Source organism: Thunnus albacares, chromosome 4 (genome assembly GCF_914725855.1).
Source record: "Thunnus albacares chromosome 4, fThuAlb1.1, whole genome shotgun sequence".
NCBI classification, from domain to species: Eukaryota; Metazoa; Chordata; class Actinopteri; order Scombriformes; family Scombridae; genus Thunnus; species Thunnus albacares.
Genome location: NC_058109.1, coordinates 29708870 through 29731326, shown reverse-complemented (window position 1 = coordinate 29731326; position 22457 = coordinate 29708870). Strand labels below are relative to the sequence as shown.

At 38.4% G+C, this 22457-nt stretch overlaps 1 protein-coding gene across 2 annotated transcripts in view; it reads right to left on the bottom strand.

Annotated features, from left to right (window-relative positions):
- camkvb (CaM kinase-like vesicle-associated b) overlaps positions 1-22457 on the bottom strand; it is a 42043-nt gene that overhangs the window by 4446 nt on the left and 15140 nt on the right. Inside the window, exons 1-9 of one of the 2 annotated variants that reach the window (XM_044347676.1) lie at positions 10562-10639; positions 5766-5873; positions 5497-5628; positions 3447-3521; positions 2558-2696; positions 1572-1692; positions 1375-1450; positions 364-500; positions 98-176 (exon numbers count right to left, since the gene is read on the bottom strand). In XM_044347676.1, coding sequence (XP_044203611.1) covers positions 98-176; positions 364-500; positions 1375-1450; positions 1572-1692; positions 2558-2696; positions 3447-3521; positions 5497-5628; positions 5766-5873; positions 10562-10563 — 869 coding nt within the window. In that variant the 5' untranslated portion in view covers positions 10564-10639. Of the gene's footprint in view, positions 1-97; positions 177-363; positions 501-1374; positions 1451-1571; positions 1693-2557; positions 2697-3446; positions 3522-5496; positions 5629-5765; positions 5874-10561; positions 10640-22457 lie in introns of those variants that run through there. The other variant, XM_044347677.1, reaches the window with a different exon arrangement.

Genomic DNA, 22457 nt, shown 5'->3' with positions numbered 1-22457 from the left:
CTGCTCTATAATGCAGTCTCTCTGATCATGTTAATACATTCTGATAACACTGCTGCGATTTAAATGGTCTGCACAATATCAAAGCTGTGCCGCCTACCATTCATGGTTTATAGCCTCCTGGGCTGTCAGTCTCTGGTCTTGATCCACCTCCATCAGACGCGCAACCAGACTCTTAGCTGTCAGAGAAAAATCACACAGATGAAACTTTGAAAAAGGGTTTATTCTCCTGATAGATGGGAACATAAATATGACGTGTTTGAACACTCCAGAGGTAAGAAAAGAGAAACTCTCTTGAATTTGAAATGTTTACCCAGTAAGCTGTCATTATGTTCCCTTACAGTGTTAACTTTATCCTAAAATTACCTGAATCAGAGATCTCGTCCCAGTATGGAGAGTCAAACTCATAATCGCCTGCCAGGATCTTTCGGAACAGGTTCTTGTCATGGTTTTCATAATCATCGTCATCAGTTTCATCGTAGAAAGGAGGGTTGCCTGACAGCCTGAAGTAGCAAAGAAAAAGAGCATCGAAGTAAAAAAAAAAAAAAAAAAAAAAAAAAGTGATAGATATGACATCATTACCAATGTCAGTGAGTCTGACGATGTCATCACAAATGATTCAATATGCCACCTGTGACTTCAATGAGGTGTAAAGCTTTCAAAATATTCTAATTAAAGGCCAGATGCTGGTCAACAGGTGCTGGATATTTTATGGAAGGGCCATGAAGAAAGACACTGAACTCCTCCAAGTTCATTGATTTTAAGCCCCCTTGAATAAGAGCATCAGCCAAAAGCTTCACAATTCCTTGTTGAAATGATGAAAATGCATCTCTGGACTGAGTTTTCAGCTATTTGCTGTGACAATGCTTTAAAGATATTGTTTGATACTTTGGAAAATACACTCATTCGCTTTCTTCCTGAGAGTTTGATGAGAAGAGTGATACCACTCTCAGATCTGTCCATTGAATATGAAGCTAACAGCAGCCCCTGCTTAGAATGTTATCACTCGATTGAATGAGTGTTATCAGGGGTTGTCAGCCTCATAGATATGGGTTAGAAGGAGCCTACTGCACCTAGCAGTAGGTTCAGAAGGGTGTTATCATCCATTGGTAAGATTAGGATCAGGTTAGGTTGACCCTAAGACCCCGAGACTACAGTTCGAGACCGTTTGCCTCCTTCGGGACATTTTTACTGCATTTTACTGCCATTTAACCTGACGTTTTTACTGCATTTTATATCTGCCATCGTTTTCTCAACATAATGTCAAACATTGCTGAAATGTCATATTTGACAAATGTATGAATGAATATGAGCAACCCCCCTATCTTATGGTAAGATTTGTAACCTTCTGTCTGCATGTTTTATATCACAACTTACAGTATGTACATGATGACACCTGTAGCCCAGCAGTCCACAGGCCTGCCATATCGCTGTCTGCCAACCACCTCTGGAGCTGCAGAAGACGACAAAAACTTGATAAAAATCTCTGCACACAGGCTGCTACATCATATTCTCCACTGAACCGCTCGTATGACAATGTCTTATTTGCCACTTGGTAAATTTTATATTCTCACCCAGATACTCTGGTGTCCCACAGGGGTCTTTGATTAGTCCATTCTCCAGCTTGGCAAGATGAAAGTCACTGATGACTATTTTAGAGTGCTTCAGGCGGTTGTAGTAAACCAAGTTCTCCAGCTATGGAAAATGACATATTACAATGACAACAGTAAATGTAATATTGATCTTTAAGGTCTTTCATTGTTGTCCTTAATATTCAAGTGAAACTTTCAGAGTTTGAATTTCAGTGGAGAGATCATTTTATGACAGAAACAATGAAATGACTCCAAAACAGCTACAATTTTAATTATCCAGTCCATGTTGAAATGAATCAAATGAGAGACATTCATTTAATTTTGCCATTTTATTATTATTGGTCTAAAGCTAAATGCTTCAACTAAGTTTGAAATCCATTTAAGAGATACATTTCCAAAGCCAGCAATCTTACAGGGAGACTTCAGAGGTATTGAGATGGAGAAGCTGATCCAGGTTTTTATATAAGTAATTGTTACATATTAATTTAAATATAGGACACAGCAGGCAGCCAAATATTCTGTAACCATTACATTAGGCCAGACACAGTCTGTGTGTGTCTGGCCTAATGTAATGAATTTCAAAAGATAAGTGGCATTTTAACTGAAATTTGCACATCATTTTGTACATCACAAATGGCTAAACCCTCTTTTGGAATTAAATGAGTTGCTCACATTTTTGCTTTTGATATGTCACCACTTGAAATTTGACTAAAATGTCAGTAAGTGTATAGAGAGCACCTTTTTCCCTAGTGCTCGTTAATGTGTTGGAGCTGCATAGAAAATGTGAATTGTAAATTAGAGTTTATGCTTTTCTGACAGTTTCAGTTGCTTTAGTCAAAGTATACTTCTTAAATAATCTCACATCAGTGGAGATGCTCTTTGAGATAACATTATGGAAGTCATTTTGAATAATAAATTGATAGATATGACAACACAGCTCTATAGGACGTTTGAAAGTCCTGTGTTACCTTAAGGTTTCTGTGAACAATACGCAGGGAGTGGAGGTAGGCAACAGCCTCCAACACCTGACGCACCACATTGCTGGTATCTCGCTCTGAGTAGTAGCCTTGGTCCAGAATCCAGTCAAACACTTCTCTGCCTGTTGCACTGTGGAAGAACAAAAGGGCATCATACGTTGCATGTTCATGGTTTGTACTTAAGAATGTGATGACGACACATCTTTTCCAGGGTTTTTACAAGAAGTTTGTCTGCTGTCTTTGCTGGTTTAAATGTCTAAAAGATGAAAATGTGGTGGCCAGGTGAGTCAGTGCCATAAGATGAACCATGGAACTGCGATATTATCAGTTTAAATCTGACTGTGAACCTTTCTGTTATCCTTCCTCCTGCCGCACTCTACTGTCAACTATTCAGGCAAAGGCAAAAAAAAGAAAAAAAGTCTTAATTGTAATTTTACATTGTATATGTTGTATATATATGTTAAAATGTTAATTAAATCCTTCCAAGAATAAAATCTGTCTCACCTGTTTAAGGGAAATGGTTTTAATTATTTCCCCATGGATGTTTCTTTTGCGTTTGATCATTTCCTTTGAAACCGGAATTCCTAAACCAACAAATCAAGTGTCCTCGAAGGACGAGTATCATACATTTAGCATATCTATGGAAATGCATCAAATTCCCCAAGAACACATGCCGATGAGAATGGAGCAGCTAGCAAGCAATCATATCTGAATACCAAATGAGTGGAGTTCAGAGCTGTTCTCATATCTGCAGGGCCTCAGGCTACAACAGCTCATTCCCCACGAGTGTATAATCAACACATAGAGTTCAGCTTGCCCGAGCGACCGCAAAGACAAGCAGAAAGCCTTTTCCCCCGGCTAATAAGACATCTGAACTCACAGTTCAAGGAAGAGGAAGTACTCTTTTTTGGTCTCAAAGACGTCCACCAGCTGGAGAATATTGGGATGCTTCACCCTGATGAGATGTGTCATAAAGCACAAAATTGAGCGAGACACAGAGAGAGAGAATGATGTCAGGAGTTATATAGAAGGTGACGTTTGCATCATTCATTCAGTTGGAGGAGTAATGTAAAGGGTTAGGGTTAATGCTCATGAATAACACACCACAGTAGTCATAGAAGCCAAGATAAGAAGCAGCCATGAAGAAAGCAACATGAAACTTCACAACATAATCAATTAAGTTTACGTCTCAACATAAGCTCTGGATGTTTAACTGGCCATCCATAGATAAGCAGATTTATGTAATCTAATGCATCCATGTGGGCATAAAGAAAACCATGCAGAAGCATGGTACTGAGGAGCTGACCAAGCTTTGACAACCACAGCACCAGCTGGGAAACTTCATGGTGAATTTGGTCTGTAAAGCTACAATATTTGCAAAGTGAACAGTGAAAGTAGGCTACTGGATGTTAAGCTTGCCTACCAATTTCACAGGAAGATAACAAAATACTCCTGTTGCCTTTGTGATGGTTCTTACTTTTTTGTAGTGAATGTGGAACAGGGTCAAAAAAAAACTGAAGCTGTGTCTGATATTGTTTCCTTGTTCATTCAGTTACCAGTGACAACACAGGTGTTGTATTTAATAACTATAAATCACATGTCTGTTACATGTAATTTCTGTAATAGCAGAGGCAAAGTGTTGCATTGTGGGATTTTTTGAAAAAAGTTGAGCCTGTCCTTCAGACAATTTATGTTATATTGTGGGTATCTCTAATTGAGTAATATCAGTAAAAATAATATATAAAATTTTATATAAAAACATCAAATTACCTGGTTAAAGAGTCTTGAAATTACATCGACACCCTCTTCATTATTACAAAAATCTATGAATATGCAAATATTGTTCATTAGAGATGTTTAATCGATGGACACAAGATTCCTCCTACTTCAAGGAAAAATCTGTGTATTTGCAGTGGAGGTTCCACATTCCCACATCACACTTGTGTCTAAGCAACATACTGGATGCGGATCATGACTGACTCCAAGTTAGTTGTGATTTCACAAAATCATCCTTGTACATTCACATATTAAAATCAGATTTAAGGTGAGTTCAGAGAAACTTTCTTCAGCAGATGAATTATGGCCTTCTAGTGTTAAACTCTGCATAGTGAAGCTCCAGTGAAATAACAAGACAAAAAAACATATTTTTGATTGGAGGGGGACTTTAAATCAGTGGTATTAGCAGTAGTATCAAAAACTGTCGGTACAAGTGACAAATGCAGGATTCTTTAGTATTAACATTATAAAATGAATGAAGATTCATACTTGAATGAATACCTCTCTCCTTTCATAAAGCCTATATTGAAGCATTTTATATTTCAAGAGTGCATGTGGTGTTTTGCCAGCATTATTCACAGCCTTTCACAATGTAAATAAGCAGCCTCACCATAAACTGTTTCATTATTCACTCAAACACCCCACTGATGATTAGACCATGAAAAATGTGAGCATCATCATCCCCATTATTGAGGTGTCTAAAGTGTAATTTTCACAAGAATATGACTCCATGTTTTGAAAGGCTTCTTAGAAAGAAATCACACCTTCATCTTCATCTTGCTTCAGTGCTTTGCCTGCTGTCAGCAACAAATTGTCTGATAAGGCCCAGGTTATGCTAATGTGGGTTTTACTGGAAAGTTAGATAATCACAGAGAAGCTGAGAAAAATAGCTCAGATAAACAAGACTGTGTGTGATCACTCAGCAAAATGAGTTCTGCTTGACTTTTTGTTTTAAAGAGAGCGCTGAGATTTGTTCTCTTTTGTTTTCCTTTTCAGAAATTGATGTTGTCTATGAAATCAGCGTTTAAGAAGATAAAGAAAGGAAAACAAAGAAACAAACTAAAGACTCATCACAAAACTAGTCATGCAGCATTTAACACAGAAATCTGGACTCCTAAGAACATTAACCACAATGAATAAATGAAGCAACTCACATCTTTAAGATGAGGATCTCATTTTTTGCGGCCTTGCGGACCTTCCTTCCATCCTTTTTCAGGAACTTTTTACATGTGTACATTTTCATTGTAGTTTTGTCCTTGGCCCTGAATATCTCACAGAACTCCTCCCTGAAATGAAGCATTTCAGAGTTATAAACATGGCACCTTCTCACAGATTATAATTGATTCTCAAGAAAAGTTATAAAGCATCATTTAAAAGTCTATAGATGGTGTTTGGCTCTTCAAGCAGCTTTTGAAATACTCACGATTTAACAATTTGACCCAGGTCATATTTGTCTGTCACATCCGAAGGATTGTTGTAATCCTTCTTTTCCCCGATTGTTAAACAGCCAAATGGCATGGCCACTCCTGACCTGTGGTAGGAAAAAAGAAGGAGAGACAGGAAGAGGGAGGGAGAGAATGAGATGAATTAGCAGACAGAGATAATATTTTCCATTGATCTCTTAGGGTGTTATGTAATAGTGTCCCACCTAGCTGATTATTTCTCTTCAATTTGGACCCACACTGTGCCATCATATTACACTGGATGATGACTTGGCAAGAATATAGCCCTCCCTCAGTCATAAAGAATTACTCCAGTAATGCTGAGAAAGCCTTTCAAAAATGTGAGAGCTAAAAATCCACCAGAGGCAGTATCAATGCAGCGGATTGTTTCATTTAACTTACTGTAACAGAGCCTTTCATGATCCTGCATTAATAAAGGGTCATAGAAGGGATGTATGAGGATCTGCTGCACAGGCTCAGCTTTTTGTTATGATTAGCTAGAGGGATAGATCTGTACTGGAGCACAAGTCTGGACTGAATATAGTGCTTTTCTGAGGGTTGAAAGTTGCAAACCATATGGGTCAGAGAGCAGAAGGAGCCACTGCTAATATGATCTGAGTCCAGTGAGCTGCCTGCAGCAACAAGTGAAGCATTTCCAATCAAGAAAAGGAGCCAGCAATTATAGGCAGAGCACTCCAAGACTCCGAGAGGAATTAAAGTACTTTATGAGCTCTGCATCAACACCTTAATTGCGCTGCAGCCTCTCTGTGCTTCTTTCTAACAGCATGGAGGGAAATCTGAGACCAGCCCATCCAACTTTACTGCAGGTTTTCTTTACTGAGAATTGAATGTTTTATGGTCAGCTTAGTTGGAGTTGTTATTTTTGTTTTTCAAGGGAAGGGAGGGTTTTTTGTATTCTGCTACCTGCACTGTACAGTCAGGAACAGAGATCCCAAAACAAGTAAGAAAATAGCTGTATTTTTGGAGAGTGCAATAATAAAACATTCATGCTCCCCTGCAGTTAAGAAAGTGTGTAGTTTACGTGTGTGTGTGTGTGTGTGTGTGTGTGTGTGTGTGCACAGGAACATGCATGTATATGGCTGAGACCTAGAATAAAGTCTATATACTACTGCCAACTATGGCCAATACGATATTGATATTTCAGTTTGAAAATCCAACGTGGGATCTTTGCCGATATCTTTTTTTTTTTTTTTAACATAAAGATATAAAACAAAAATATGTTTTTGTGACCAAGATATGAACTAAATGAGACACTTGACAACAATTTCTTGTCACATATCAGCCGACATATACACTCATACCAATATATCTGCAATTTGCTAATATCGGTCCAGCCAATTTATGAGTCAGGCTCTGTTATATGCATGAGTCATTTTGTTTCATAGAGGGATTTAAAGAGAAACTCAAACCCTACTGATCATCTTGTTTTTATTGACCTTCATTGATGTAGAAGTGTACTCCAGGGTGTGTCAGTACACTGTGACATCACTGTTGGGTGTTGTTTCAGATGCAACAAAGCACACATCTGATCACACCCAAGCATTTCTGCGATGCTTGGTGAGATCAGAAGTGAAACAGAGAGGGCAGTGAGAACACTGCTTTTCGGTCTGGTTTAAGTTACTCTTTAACATGACTCTGAAATAAGGGGGTGATTGATAAAACCTTTTATCATGGTGTATGTTATTTTTTATCACAATATCAATATATATCATGATATAGCATGTTTTCTGGTTTCTGGCTAATTCAGTGAATTAAATACCTGAAAAATCAATGTACTCCATCACATTGACGCAAATCCAATTTTGCTGTGAAGCAGTCCTGCTTATTGATTTACAACATTGCCTACAATGGTCCAATACAGACAAACAGTATTAAAGAGACAGTTCCCTCTGCATAAAAAGTGTGGCAGAATTTCTGGAAGTTATCAAATGTATCATGTCTCAAAGTATATATCATCATATTGTCCAACAATAGAGATGATGCAGAGATTATGAATTTACACCAAATGAAAAGGTAATTCAATTATGCACTAACAATAGCCAGCTAAATGTGAGTTAAGTGTTTTCGAAAAAACAAAAACAAAACAAAACAAAACAAAAAAAAACGGGAAAATATGAGATCAGTTACAACAATTAGAAAAGTGTGTTATACTGGTTCAAATCCTGGGACAGATTGGTGAGATCTGAAAAAAAGTTGTTGTCTCTCTCAACAACTACCAATGATGTGTCCTTGAACAAGGCACTACACTACTTATTGCTCCAGTAAAGCTGCTCAGTACAACACCTCACTGACTGGTCCTAAGCTGGTGTCTGTATGTGAAGCTGCTTGCATGTAAAGCAGGGCATTGCTGAAAATGACTGCACAGTAAACGTTTCTCCAGATGAATAAAGGGAAAAAATATTTATTTCCTAACTACACAACATCCATCTGCGCCAACAGTCTGGGTGATGGATGTCCACATGTAAATGAGCTCAGCCAGCATGAGAAATATAGCTTTATGTGTAAGAATGGCAATCTGTTCACTGTAGCTCCGTGAACCAACTCGTAATCCAATCTAAATGAACCAGGCTCAGCATGGAGACATCTCAAATTGCCGAGAGAAAACTGTGCTCTCTCTGAACTTCCTTTTCTCATCTGGGGCACTGAGTCTGGGTTGTGTAGTCAGTGTGAGGGGCTGACCTTTCCTGGCTCCCTATCTCTCTCTCTCACTCTCAATATACTGTATATATCTCTCTGTGGTAAATGCTTTGGCTCAGTGAGGGTATAATGCAAAGAGGAAAGGAAAGTTCTGCAGGGCCAGCGGTTTAAATGGAGGTTATTCTGAGTAGGTCTGGCAGATGGAGCAAGGTATTAAGAAACACGTCAGAGAAAAATCTCTATTATGGAAGAAAGCATTGATATTCAGCAAGTAGCTATTACAGTCCACAGGAGAGTCAGAGTTGTAGAGAAGGCAACTAATTTGGAGAAAGAGAGAGTGAAAGAGAGTGCAATTTGATGATGATGAAATCTAATAAATCTAGTAAAGTAACCCAGCAAATAAACTGTGCCTTTGTGGTTTTGGAAAATCTTTCTGAGTCCAGTTTCAGAGGAGATTCATTTCATAAATTCATGGTGAACCTGTAAAATAAAAGATGGGCCAAGGAGACATGAATATTCATACAAAAAAACAAAGGCAGATAAGTGCTTCCTCAAAGTATCTTGGTCAGACTCTCCCATTTTTATAAAAGTTATGAATGACTGTAAAGGACGGAGAATTTGTGAAGCATTTCAAGCGGAAAGAGCCGGATGCTGACTGTATCACATAACCGAGGCTGCATAATGGGCCCATTTGGACTGACTACCATCAGCAACATTTGAGCATTATCACCCTATGTTCTGAATGTTATCTACCCTCCGGGAGCATCAATCGATGGATTGCAGTGCTTTATGGCCCAGTTTGTGACATGGGTCCACCAGCGGAGCCAGTTTGGAGCACCCTGCTATGTCACCAAGGATTTTTTGCAGATGCATTAAAAAGATTTACAGGATGGAAGATGGATAGTGATAAAGATCTTGGGCTTATTAGGAGGTTCGCAGCACCTCTTCCAGCCGGGTGAGGAGATGAGCAAATTAGGTTTTTGTAGTGCTTGTTGAAATCAATGACTCTTGTAGCACTCCTGTCTGGGAAAATCTTCGGATTAGTTTAAATGCAGCACTTATGTGCACTGTGTCAAGACTTTTTAATGCAGCAGTAAGGGGGATTACTTTACCTGCTGCTATGGTATAATGTTACTATACATACCTGTTTAGTATGTCTGGTAAGCCTTTACGCTGTTTCCACTAACCCCACCTTGAAATTCCTCAGAGATGAAGGAGTGTTTCCTTGTTTTTGGAAATAATTCATTTAATGTTTAGTTGTTGACTCTGTCCTCCTTTTACCCCTTCCTCCTTCCTCTCCCCCTGGCTCAGCAGCTAAATGAGGATGCACAGTAAAGATCAAACCCCATGCATCACACTTGTGCTGACTGTAGGCCATTACAGATTCACTGAAGTGAACCTAAGCAGTGCTGAGCCTCAACAATTATGTACAAACTATGTTTTATATAGACAAACCTTCACCTGAGCAAGATGAAAATGAACACTTTTTAAAATACTGTTTAATGCAAATAAAATTTACCTTAAGGTACATTTTACAGAAAAAAATCGCACTATACAGTATACACCAAATATGTTTTGGAGACATACGTAATTGTTGCCTGTCTTATGTTCAGTGGCAACATTTGTGTTAAACTCAGAAAGTGTGTGTTCTTACACTGCATGGAAGTCAGAGATTTTCTCCCGTGTATTATAGGCTTAGGCAACTAAAACACTTTGTTAAGGTTAGGGAAAGATTGTTTGAGGTTTGAGGAAAATACTGAAAACGTCAATCAATTCAAATCAATTAGCAGTTGGGGAAACAAATGAAATACATTGACAGAGATGTGTTCAATATAAAGTAGCATTATGTTTCCTATAAAAAATGTGCCACTTGTAATGACGCACAGAGAATTACTTCTAAGGAATGTTTGAGAGTCTTTCTTCTCATTATATTGGTTTTCAAGCATTTAAATGCTGTTTAGCAAGAAAGCTCAGATAAACCCACTGTTTGCTACCTGACCAGCACAACAGACAGACACAGTTAGCAATTAGCAGGTGAGTATAGTGGAGCAGCAAAGACAGATATTTCCCTCAGTGCAGGCCATAACAGAGCTAAAAGGAGCATAAATATTTGACTTACATTCTTCATTGGCAGGAGACATGACTCCAAATGAATGGATGAACACATTTTAAGGTAATATGTCAGCTCTACCATTTGAGAACCACTGCATTAAACAAAGTAGGATTTTCTGAGCCACTGAGTTGTTAACTAGCAGTGAAAATGGTTTAATATTCAAAACCAAACACTGCAATCACAAATTGAATTCTAAAATCTGTTCTGTTGGGGGAGAGGTAAAGCAAAAGTTGCATCAATAATTGGTAAAAACTTTAAATTTGAAGAACACATTTTGCTCACATACTGTACTATGTTGATTCCCCTGAACACACTCCGTTCTTGAATGTTTTGGACAAACTGTTTTCGCAAGGCTCAGCTCAGCCATCTAAAATATCATCCCTCTCTGCCTCTCTGTTTCTCTGTCTCTCTGTCTCTCTCACTCTGTTCCATGGGATTGGTTGGAGCTTCATCCCCACAGACTCTCTATTAGGAAATAAACATCCTTGACATTCATTTTCTTTCATCCCCGCTGATCTCCTGGCATTGCTCAAGAGACTTTGATAGCACTTTGCCTTCAGCTGAGAGGAGAAGATAAGGTCAACACAGATGGGTATGGCCACAATTGTGTAAGTCATAACAGCGACCAATGTGAGAAAGATGCTCAAATTGTTTCCTCCCGCTATCTCTTCCAGTGAAGAAAGTTGCTTTTGCAAGTAAAGGTTGAAAGGAAACAACGGCTATTAAATTGGAAGCAAACATGAGGACTGAAGGATAACAGAAAACAAGACAACAAGTTCATGTTCCTGTCAGCTCTGTCTTGAGTGCAGAAAGGAACAAACCTTCAAATAATATAAAGGTGACAATTACACTAGAAGTGAGGTTTCAATCACACTATAGAGTTTTATGTAATGTTAAATGAGAAGTGGAATGGAAGTTCAGTCTGACTGTTTTTCTGGTTGTGTATAATATAGCATCCAGGATCACCACCAACAGAGAAAAGTAACACAGGTATATTCATTCACCAGGCATTGGTATTTACTTGTAGCATCCCCTCCATGTTTATGTATGATGATGTCAAATACATGTCATATGTGGAGTACGTGGTGAACAACACTTAACCCTGAGGTCAGACTGAGATGCAGTCTCAGAGATATGATTTGAATATAATTCAAGAACAAATCATATACGTCATAAGTCTCGTCTGACATGACTGGATTCCATATGTGACATACAAAAAATCTGACTTTAGCTGGAGGTGTGAACTTTTTTAGGTGTGACAACACCTAGAAACCTAGATTTTAATGACATAACAAGACCAAAAGTGTAAGAAATCATTTTCAAGTCATCAAGAAATTTCACAGAAGGGTCAGGTGTGAGAGGGGTGCAGGTGTAGTGAAGACACAGTCCAGGGCTGAAAGTTGCTTAACCAATTAATCGATCAGCAGGTGATTAATTACAAAGTATTTTGATAATGGGTTAATTGTTTATGTAATTAATCAAGCAGAAATTCCACCTTCTTCAATGTGAGGATTTCCTGCTTTTGTCTTTTTCTGGTCAGACAAAACAAAATTTGGGTTGTGTGATGGGCATTTTTCAATATTTCCTGACACCTTATAGACTAAACAATTAATCGATTAATTATCAAAAGATAGCAGCCCAACCACAATCCAAAGTCATCATTTAAGCACTAGAATCTGGCATCTGTGAGGGACAAATTGCTTCATTTTTGGGATTCATGTAGAAATTCAATTGGATAATGTCACTGGAACAGGACAGTCATCTTAACAGCTCTAAATTATTGAATGTCAGAATCTTACACACAAGCTTTCATTTAAATAACATGGTGGTGAGCCAGAATTGATACCCATACAACTAAAACACTATCATCTAATTCATTTAGATCATATAAAATACAGTTTTGCATTTGCAGTTATTATCCTCCAAACGGCACAACACAAGGCACGCATATATAAATGTGCTGTTGATTGTTATTGCTTATATACAGTAACAGCAAAATCCTATTAACGTCAAAGCTGTCTGACTCTGAGTGAACTTTTATGGATGAAGGGCCAAAGGAGGAGGCCAAGAGAATCCATTAGCACTGGGATTTACTCTATGAACAGTGTTCTCAAGGTGGAATATTGATGTTGTGCAATAAATCTAAATTTGTCCCTGGCAGTGCCTCTGTCAATGTTGCACTGTTCCCTGAATATTTCTATATAATCAGAAAAAATGGGCGACCAAATCAAAGTACCTTATATGTATATTATTTCACAGTATACAGTACAAACTGCATTAATTCAGTGGCGATTCAATGTATTCATAGAAGCCCTTCTCAGAAACTCGCTGGGGAGGAAGAAACAACATTCTGCAGCATCATCACACTGCCTCATTACTGCACCTCACAAGAATTATGTCTTTTTACATTTGACTTTAAGGGGGAATGGCTTCTTGGAAATGTTGACATAAAAGTTTGTATGCACTGTCTCGTGGGTTTTTACCACACTAATTAAAGTTGCAATGCAGCATATTAGGCTTTCTGTTTCAACCTTTGCAGGGCCAGTGGAGGAACGTGGTGCTGAGAGGTCTATAACGAGGGGAGAGGAGTAAGATAATAACAGCAGATAGGAAATAAATGAAGAGATGGAAAGTTGCATCAATAAGCAGCATGTGTGGTGCGGGATCAGAATAAAGATTGTGGCAAAGGTTTTAAAAAAGTGGGTGCATACACAATTGAATTAATTATTCATGGCTGACAGGCTCCTTTTCCACAGTGTGTCTCACTGGGCCTGCGGTTCGTGTCTTTCTTGTATCGAGGAATCGCTGTGTCCCGGGGCGCTTGCTTAACAGTGTGCTAGGAGCAGAAGCATGGCAGCTCTGGCAGTGCGGTAATAATTACCAGCCTTCTCTCCTCAGCCCTCCTCTAATCCCAGTTCAGTGCGCTGCACTGCTTGTCGGTGTCAGCCTCACACACGGTGAATCTCTCAAGAATCCATTACATCTCTCATTTGTTTGCCAGACATCACGTAGGATTGGAGGATTTGCTTTTTTTTTTTTTTTTCCCAAGAGCTTATTCAAGACCATGGACCCTAATCATTCAGTCGCCTTTAGAAAATGATCACTCTATGTGCTGTCATTCATTCAAAACAAGTTGCAGGCTCTGTATCTGACTCGATTTTCTGCATTCTTCGCTGAATGAGAGTGCACTGCTGTGCTTCTTCAGCAGCAGTGAGTGAGCTTGAGAAAAGCCTCACTCTTCTCCACTTCACTTCCTTTTCACTTCCCTCTATCTTCCTGTGCCATCACTCTCTCACAGCACCACTTGGAGCTCCTCTACGGCGAATCAGTTGCAGCGAGCAGCACCACAACCTTGCAAGAGTCACGAGGCAAATTACAGCCCCTTCTTACAACAGTTTCTAAAGGGGAGGTGAGAGTGCAGGATCTCATCACATCTACTGTAAAAGAATCACATTTCTATAGTCCATATATCACCTGCCCTCTAAGGACCAGCAGACTGCCCTTTGTACACCTGCTCCCTGCCGTACCATTACTTTTCTTCTTCAGAGGGGGAAAACAAAAAACACAGCCTTAATTAGGAAGGAGAGTACACCAAAATGTTTGAACCAAAGTGATATTTATGTTATTACAAAGCCAGTGAACAGCTCCACAAAACCTATGTGTATTACAGCCTGAGGAATCATTGTGTCAGAGCTGACTTACAACAGCGCAACATGTGGTGGTGCTTTTTGTTTCTTTTGGCACAATGTACTTTGGCAAAAATGACAGGATCAGGATCTACAGACAGCTCACAAGAAGTGACTTCAAACCTGGAACACAATCGTCATATGTATCCTTTGACTGAACTGAGTCTTTATCGTCTTCTTTAAATCTGCCAGCTGCAACCACATTCCTCAAACAGGTTCACATTCATACAGAAAACAACTGTATAACAGGGATAACCAAAGACCTACAGTACAGTACAGTGCATCAGCAGGAGCACTTCACTAAGAATCATAAGCTGCTGATTTAAACAGGCCAAAAAAAAATTGCTGCATTTTGTCTGTTTAACCTGCAAGTCATGCAGACATTGTGAATATGAGATGCTGTGGTTTTGTTACATCAATTATTAAACTAATCCAAGCTGGTAGATAAGCTGACGCAGCTACTGGTACTTGAATGGTAATTGTGGGCTTGACTTGGTTCACCAAGGGGACAGATTTCATTTCCTGAATTTAAAATGTGCTCTATGGAAGGTTTTGTAACATGTTTTAAATATTTTCAGTCTTTCACTTTCTTTCTCTTCAAGTCTGAACCCATGTGTTCTGAGAAGTATTAACAGATAAGTAAGCCTACATAAATCAATAAATAAATGAACTTAGTAGGCAGTGAAATCCAATGCTTGAACAGTCATCTTAAACACAATAAATGTGCAGCAAATCACTTGTGTTGATTCTAACCGATGCACATAATGTACAAATGAGGTTACTGCCTCAGAACTGTCTTTTTCCAAAACACTGAGTTCTAGCTTGAGGGGAGTTAGCACAGTTAACCTGCATGGTTGCTTTGTCTCTTGCTTACTGGCTAATTTAACAGCTCACAGACTAATCTAACAAACTGTAAAAATCATCCTGTAACATGCTACTGAAAGGTAATGCATGCAAATACATTTACAACAAGACAGTTATGTCAGTGACAACAGTTACAGTTAATTGAGCAAACAGCTGACAAATAGCGAACGAGCAATACAATTTTGATTAAATATCTAACGAGTAAAGTAATCAGTAAGTCAGCAGAAGCAGAACTAAAATAAATCTCTGTGACAGTAGCAGAGTCCTGCTGAGACGGCCAAATTGTGATTATGCAGTCCACCCACGGCTGTAGGGCCACTGTTGACCTCCAATATGGCAGCCAGAGGGTGCTTCACTGTGGCCTGGATAGCCTATATATACAGTGTATTGCTCTTCAGGTAAGATGGCATGTAACTGCTTTCCCTATGGAGAAACTGTGTGAGAACAAACACACGCTTGTTTTGATAAAACAGCTACAGACAATCCATCCTGAGGGAGAATAGTGTGTATGAGCATACAGACATGAGTGTATGCCTGAATGCACACATGCACATGTGCATTACAGTGTGAATCCATATGATGCACTGTACTTTGTCCTTTCCTATTTACAATGGATACAGCTACTATTTCTAATTTTAGCCCAAGAAATGTTCTCCTGTCAAAACTCCTGTACCTTTATGTCATTTTTAGTCCAATGCAGGAGAGTTTTGGTGTGAGTGTAGTTAATCGTGGCATAAGGTGGCACATTTTGGATGCCCTAATTAAAGATACAGCTCAAAGAATGTATGATGATGCCAGGTTCAGCGAGGATGTGAGACTGACTGGGTTATCTACTTTTTAACTCTGCCTGACAAAGAACAACACAACTCAGACACACATACAAATGCACACACATACACAAAAACACAACATATAGGTATAGATGAGCCAAGAAACTCATTATATCATAGTATTTACTATTAGTGTACAGTACCTCTATTATTGTGTATGGTGCCTCTATTACGTTTTTTCTTCTTCTTCTTTCTGGTATTTCTGCTCAATAAAATCACTTAAAGTTAGTTGAAAAAAAGACACTGTGTCACAGATAAATGGGCTAAAATCAACATATAGACTGCACCAATTTGCCCTGTGATTGTCTCAATTTCTGAACAAAAATTCAGAATAATTTGAAATCTGCTATAATCTATATATAGAATATATATAGAAATGAAACATGTAGTAGCTTTAATGATGCCAGTTTTCCCACTGGGTTGTTGTGGTGTATGTATTTTTCCTTAGGATTTATACAAACATGAATATTCACAGAAGTCAGATAGTTTCACATTGGTCTTTAATTCAGCCATGATGTAAATGGAGCACAACATCCTCCTGACTGCAAAAAACAGGACTTTTACATGTTTACATGAGGACCCAGTGGCCTAGCTCCTCCTCTACAACACAGTTCAGCCAGTCTCATTAGATTTCAGTTCCTCCATGCTGCTTCACTGGACAGAAACTTTAATTGCCACGCATAAGATCGACATTACATGAAATATTATCATCTAAAGGCAGAGATAAATAAAGCAGGCTTGGTTTTAATGTCAAGCTCACACTAATTGAAAGGTCCCTCAGAGTGCTGACTGTGAAATTGATTGTGTAAAAGAGACTCAAATTATGAGCAGTAAATTCAAGAAAGCCCATTAATGAAACTGACAGGAGGAGACTGTGAATTTATAACATGTGAAAGCAAACAATAGTACACCACGATGAAAGCCTCCCCATTGTCGGATGAACAATTTCCTGCGGCAAACTTGAGGGAAATTGTTGCACTGTAGCTGAACCGCAGCAGAAGGCAACCTCAGGCTACAGTAGACTAGTCTAACTCCATATTGTCCAACACGTACACACTAATTCACATTCATGACATTTCTGTATCACATGAGGTATTACATAATTGTCTTGTTTGACCAAGCGGATAGCTCCAGGTCTGAAAAGCGAAGCCAATGCAGAGGTGACTTAAACATTCATTCTTTCTAATGGTCAGCAGGGGCTTCAAAAAGAAGTTTGATTGTATGGAAGTCTATGAGAAAATGACCCTACTTCTCACTTGATTTATTACCTCAGTAAACAGTTTCCTAATTAGTTTATGGTCTCAATCACTAGTTACAAGTCTTCTTCAATACACCATGATGTTCACTTTGTAAATAATGGCCCCATTTAGAATAAAATAGACAATAAAGCGGGGTATGCTTTAGGGCATGGCTACCTTGTGATTGACAAGTCAACACCACAGTGGTGTGAGATGCTGCAGTTGGACCCTGGGGATTCCTCCCCAGCTCGACCCTCTTGTCCAAATAGGGTCACTTCTGGTTCCAAAAAAAACAAGATGGCGATGGTCAAAATGCCAAACTTTAGGCTTCAAAATAGGAATCCACAAACTAATCATGGTGGCTACATCTATTATTTTATACAGTCTATGTGTTGGACAGAGAATTAGACTCACTGTACAGTAAAGTCTCCAACATTTTAATGACATCTGCCCTGAGTTCCTGTCTAATAGTGCATTTGTGGCTGTCTTGGGAGTGCAGATAGATCCTGTAAGTTATTACCACTAGATTTCTAGATGACAGACATTATAGCTCCTACTCCCTGCAAGGGAAGAGGCAAATGGATCCACTTTGAGAGATATCAGATCACAGCTCTGGCTGCAATAGTATTAACAGTTCTTTCTTGATGTTGGTAAGATACAATCACATTAGCTGAATGGAGAAACTCCTGTTAGTACTTTGCCTCCACACCTGACATACTCTATACTCTGTCTCCTTGTCTCATACTCTTGGGTTCCATCAAGTCCTTACCTGCAGCGACAGCCACCTCTGACTTTAATCTCATCCACTTCCTAAATCTGCTTTCACTAGCATGAGCAGTGATGACTCAGAATGAGAAAAGAAAAAACCTAAGATGTGAGTACGTTATAAGCTCCAGCAGTTGCACCTCACGATTTTCTTTAAATTGTAGATTGTTGTGTAAAAGCTTCAGATCAGAGAAAACTGGCAACAATGCTAAGAGACAGAGAGGCTGTACGTAGGCACAGCATAGTTTGGAGCTAAAATGGTAACATCAGCTTGATGACATGCTCATAATGACATGGCAGGTATAATGTTTACTGTGTTCACCATTTTAGTGTAGTCTGTTATAATGCTAACATTTGTTAACTAGCACTAAACACAAAGTACAGCTGAGGCTAATGGGAATACAATTCCTCCTCTGGGCACCATGAATGTTTGTACGAAAACATGGTGGCAATAGAGAAGGAGTCAGTGGGCCACCAAAGCCAGTAAGATTCAACCTCTGAGAACATGAATGTCTGTACAAAATTTCATGGCAATCCATCAAACAGTTGTTGAGATATTTCAGTCTGAACCACACTGGTGTACCGTCCACCCAACTGACATTCCCATCCCTAGAACCATGATGTTAACATTGCTAAAATGTGGCAAAGTCTCATCACAGAGAAAGTATATTGTACGTCATCTTTCTGTCAAAGGGACCAAGGTCTTTTCTAGAGACTGCAGGCACAGAAACAGCACACATTTTTCCTTAACTATAATATAACATCAAATTCTTGCCAGCACCCTCTCCTTGTCCTCTCACACAATCTGTTGTGTTTTTCCTCCTCTGTGTAAAGTAAATAGATTGTGTCTAATGCTGTCATTAGTTTCTGCTGTATCTCTGTGTAGAATTGTGTGCTAGCTCCATCTTTTATTCTCTCTTCTCATTCAGTTTGAACAGCTCTATTCTCCATCGGGGAGAGGAGGCTTCTTATATCATCGTTTCACTGAACTGAAAATAGGAAGTTCAGAGCATGAAAATGCCTTTGACAGAGGGGGGGCTGAGGCTGGCGCTGCTGCACCCAGAGCCTGATGTTTAAAACAAGGCAGATCTGGAGGGTTTTGTCTGAAGTCCAGCACAACTGAAACCGAATGTGCTATGATGAATACATTGCTCAAAGGCAATGCATGTGTGATGAAGATGTGGGTATCTGCATGGTTTATATTCATTCTATGTGATGTCTTTTTGCTAATGAAATAGCCTTACTCTACATTGAATGGGGCAGTGCAAAGGCTGCACTTTTTAGCAAAATACTTCAAAATATACTATGTAAAAGATCAAATATAATCCTGGATTTTACATAAAACATGTATAAAAAAAAAGCAAGCTAAAAATACTATATAATTGCAAAATACAGTCAGTCATGGAATAATGCAATAATGGAATTATTTATCAACCACTGTGACCTTTATTTATTTCACCCCCTCCCTTAAATATAATCTGTTCTGTGTAATATTTCTCCAATTTGCTGCACTACTAGCTCCACTTGCTCACAGTACTGGACATTTTACTTTTTTATTCTGTGTATTTTGTTCTTATCTATTTATTATTTTTATTTGTCTCTTATACGGTATAGTGTCTATATAACTTTTTTATATAGTTTTTATTCTTAATTAGGCATTTATAGGATTGCTGCAAACAATATTTTATTGTATTTGTGTACTTGTGACAATAAAGTTATCTTATTCTTTCTTAAGTTTTGACATGAAGCAATTGTTTAATACGACTGAGTGGTATGGATCTGCTGTCTCAGTTCTGCAACTTCCATAACTTGGCCCTGGTGGAGTAGATTTTGATATTCAGCTAAAACAATGAGTCAGCAGAAACAAGAATACTGCAGTGGAGAGTTTAACACTGTTGTGCAAAGGCAGGGCAAACTCATATATATATGTATATTTTCAGCCCATCATCAAATCAGCACAATGCAGTGCAATGGATAAAAACAAAGGAGATATTAATGATTAAATTGTGTGCAAAGTCCTCCCCATTGTTCAAAAGTTAACTAGTTTACATTTTGTCTTGAAAGCCATCTTTATATTCATTTAAACTCTCTTTTATTCAGAAAGAGCAAATAAAACTCAACAGCATGAAGAGACTTCATGGCCAGGATACCATGCTTGTTAGAAGTATTACGAGGTTCTTGGAGGGGATGGAAACTGATGGGTTGGACTGCTGCAGAGCTGTTGTTGTCTGAGGACCTGGTGTGAAATCAAAGAGAAGTTTCTCTCTAACGCTTGCTGCATTGGAGAGAAGCCTAGAAAATGGAACAATGATATTGTATCAGTTCATGTTAGTTAATGTGATGCTTGTCTCAACTCCTCTTTTTTCCTGTTTTGTTTTGTGCTGCAGAATGAAAATCTACAGCACAGAGATATTAAGTATATTAAGAGCAGATCATGTCCTTTATTAATCCTACTTTAAATGTATTTAATTATTTACCACATCCAGTGTGTGTGTGTGTGTGTGTGTGTGTGTGTGTGTGTGTGTGTGTGTGTACATTTGCATGCTTAGGTATGTGTAACTGTTTGAAATGTGCATATGTGTGTATGGACATACATGTGTATTTCAGCCAACTGTAGACAGAAAGCCTTCAGCTCAAGGTTGAAGATTGAAATCAGTCATCCATGTTATATTATGAACACACACATATTTTATGTGTGTGTGTGTGTGTGTCTGCGACTCAAAATTTGGTCAGTCAGTCATCAGAGCACACTGTGAATGAAACTGCTTTTATTTCAGAGACAAAGAGAACAGGGTAAGGAATGAAATATTGGCAGTATGCTGGTTCTGTTGTGATTCAGTTGGAGTTCAAATTGAATTGTTTGCCAAACAAAACAAACAATGGGACTAAACACTGCTATGGTATCATCAACTGGTGTGTTTCAACTATCTGATCCAAATATAATAATTTACAGTAAGTGCAAAAGGAAGCACAGATTATTGTCAGCACAACATATATAATGTATACTATATGTAGTAATGATTAATAGCCTTTTACTTTGTGCTGTATGTGCAAATGCAGAAAATACTCATTGCTATTCAATGATATTCATAAATTGGATAAGATTAATTAACTCAAGAAAGTGAACAGGCTTAAAGGTACAATGTGTAAGATTTGGTCAGAATTTAAGTTTAAAAAATTCAAAAATTAAATAAAATTATCAACAAAATGTGAAGAAATAACAGTTTTGACTTTATGTCAAAGACGTCTATGTATTGTGCTGCATAGATATCTACTGAAGTTCGGATGTTAACCAGCTAGCCCCAGCCCCATCCAGCCTGTTCTATCTCGTAATACCACTTTGTACCTCAGGGAAGATAGTGAGTCGCTATAGTGTCTATTCTGCCCTCAGTCCAACATGAGAGGAAGAAGAAGTGGAATAGCGGAGTCAGGCTGAAAGCTGCTGTAATTTTTGCTGTAGGACTGTCAATATGTCACTTTATTAAGTTTTAATATAAGTAACCATTTAGATTCACAATATGTGGTCAGTTCATTCAAATAATGTCAATTTGGAAAGTTGCAGTGACGTTGTCGGAGCAGCTGGCTGCTGCTGCAGACGTTGGCCGGGTGAGACATCAGCTGGTGATATCAGCTGTGTGATATATGGAAACTAGCAGGAGCCATTTGGCATGTAACACATCGTAATAAGCTAGATTGATATTGAAATATCAGATCAATAAATTTGGTCTCTACTGGATTACTATGTTGTAAAATGGCAGCAATTAATGAAAAAATGATGCTGTGTGGCAGAAAAACTGCTGTTTTACTGTTAGTGAGTTCTATAACATTTTATGATTTACATCTACTCTAGGGGCATGTGTGCAATTATTTAGTTGTTACTTAGAGTTATGTTGTAACTTATCTCCGTGGTGCAACTGCTTTCTGATCTGTGCAGCTCTTTTGTAATTTTTCATTATTCAGTGATAATAATATAGTGGTGGTGGGGTGATGCGTCTTGGGGGGATGGGGACATGCTGCCCCCCTTTGTTTGGATCAGGTGGCCAATTCTTACACACTGAACCTTTAAGCAACAATGGTCTGTATGACTGTGTGTATATTGTAACTTGTCCTGCATTGTTAACCATGTGTAGGTATAAGAAATGGCAGATACAATCACATTTCAAGGTGATTATAGTTAACAAAAACTGAAACTAAATAAACAAACTGAAACTTACTATTATATCTTTACACATTTCTTTTTTCTCCAAAACAAAAACTAAACAGAAAAATATTTCTAAAATAAAAAGTAATTTTAAAAAAAAGGTAATGAAAACTTTAAACTAAAATGGAAAAGGCCGAAGGTCAAAAAGCTAAATTGTCACTGTTGCCTCCTGAAAGGAAAACTATAAAAAATAAAAATAAATTGAAATATTTAAACTAAACTAACTTTGCCTCATTTGAATTTTTCAGTCTGTAGTGTGTGCTGGAAAAGACAAAAACCTTTGGCTCAGTCATGTCATGCAGTGCTACATGTTTATAA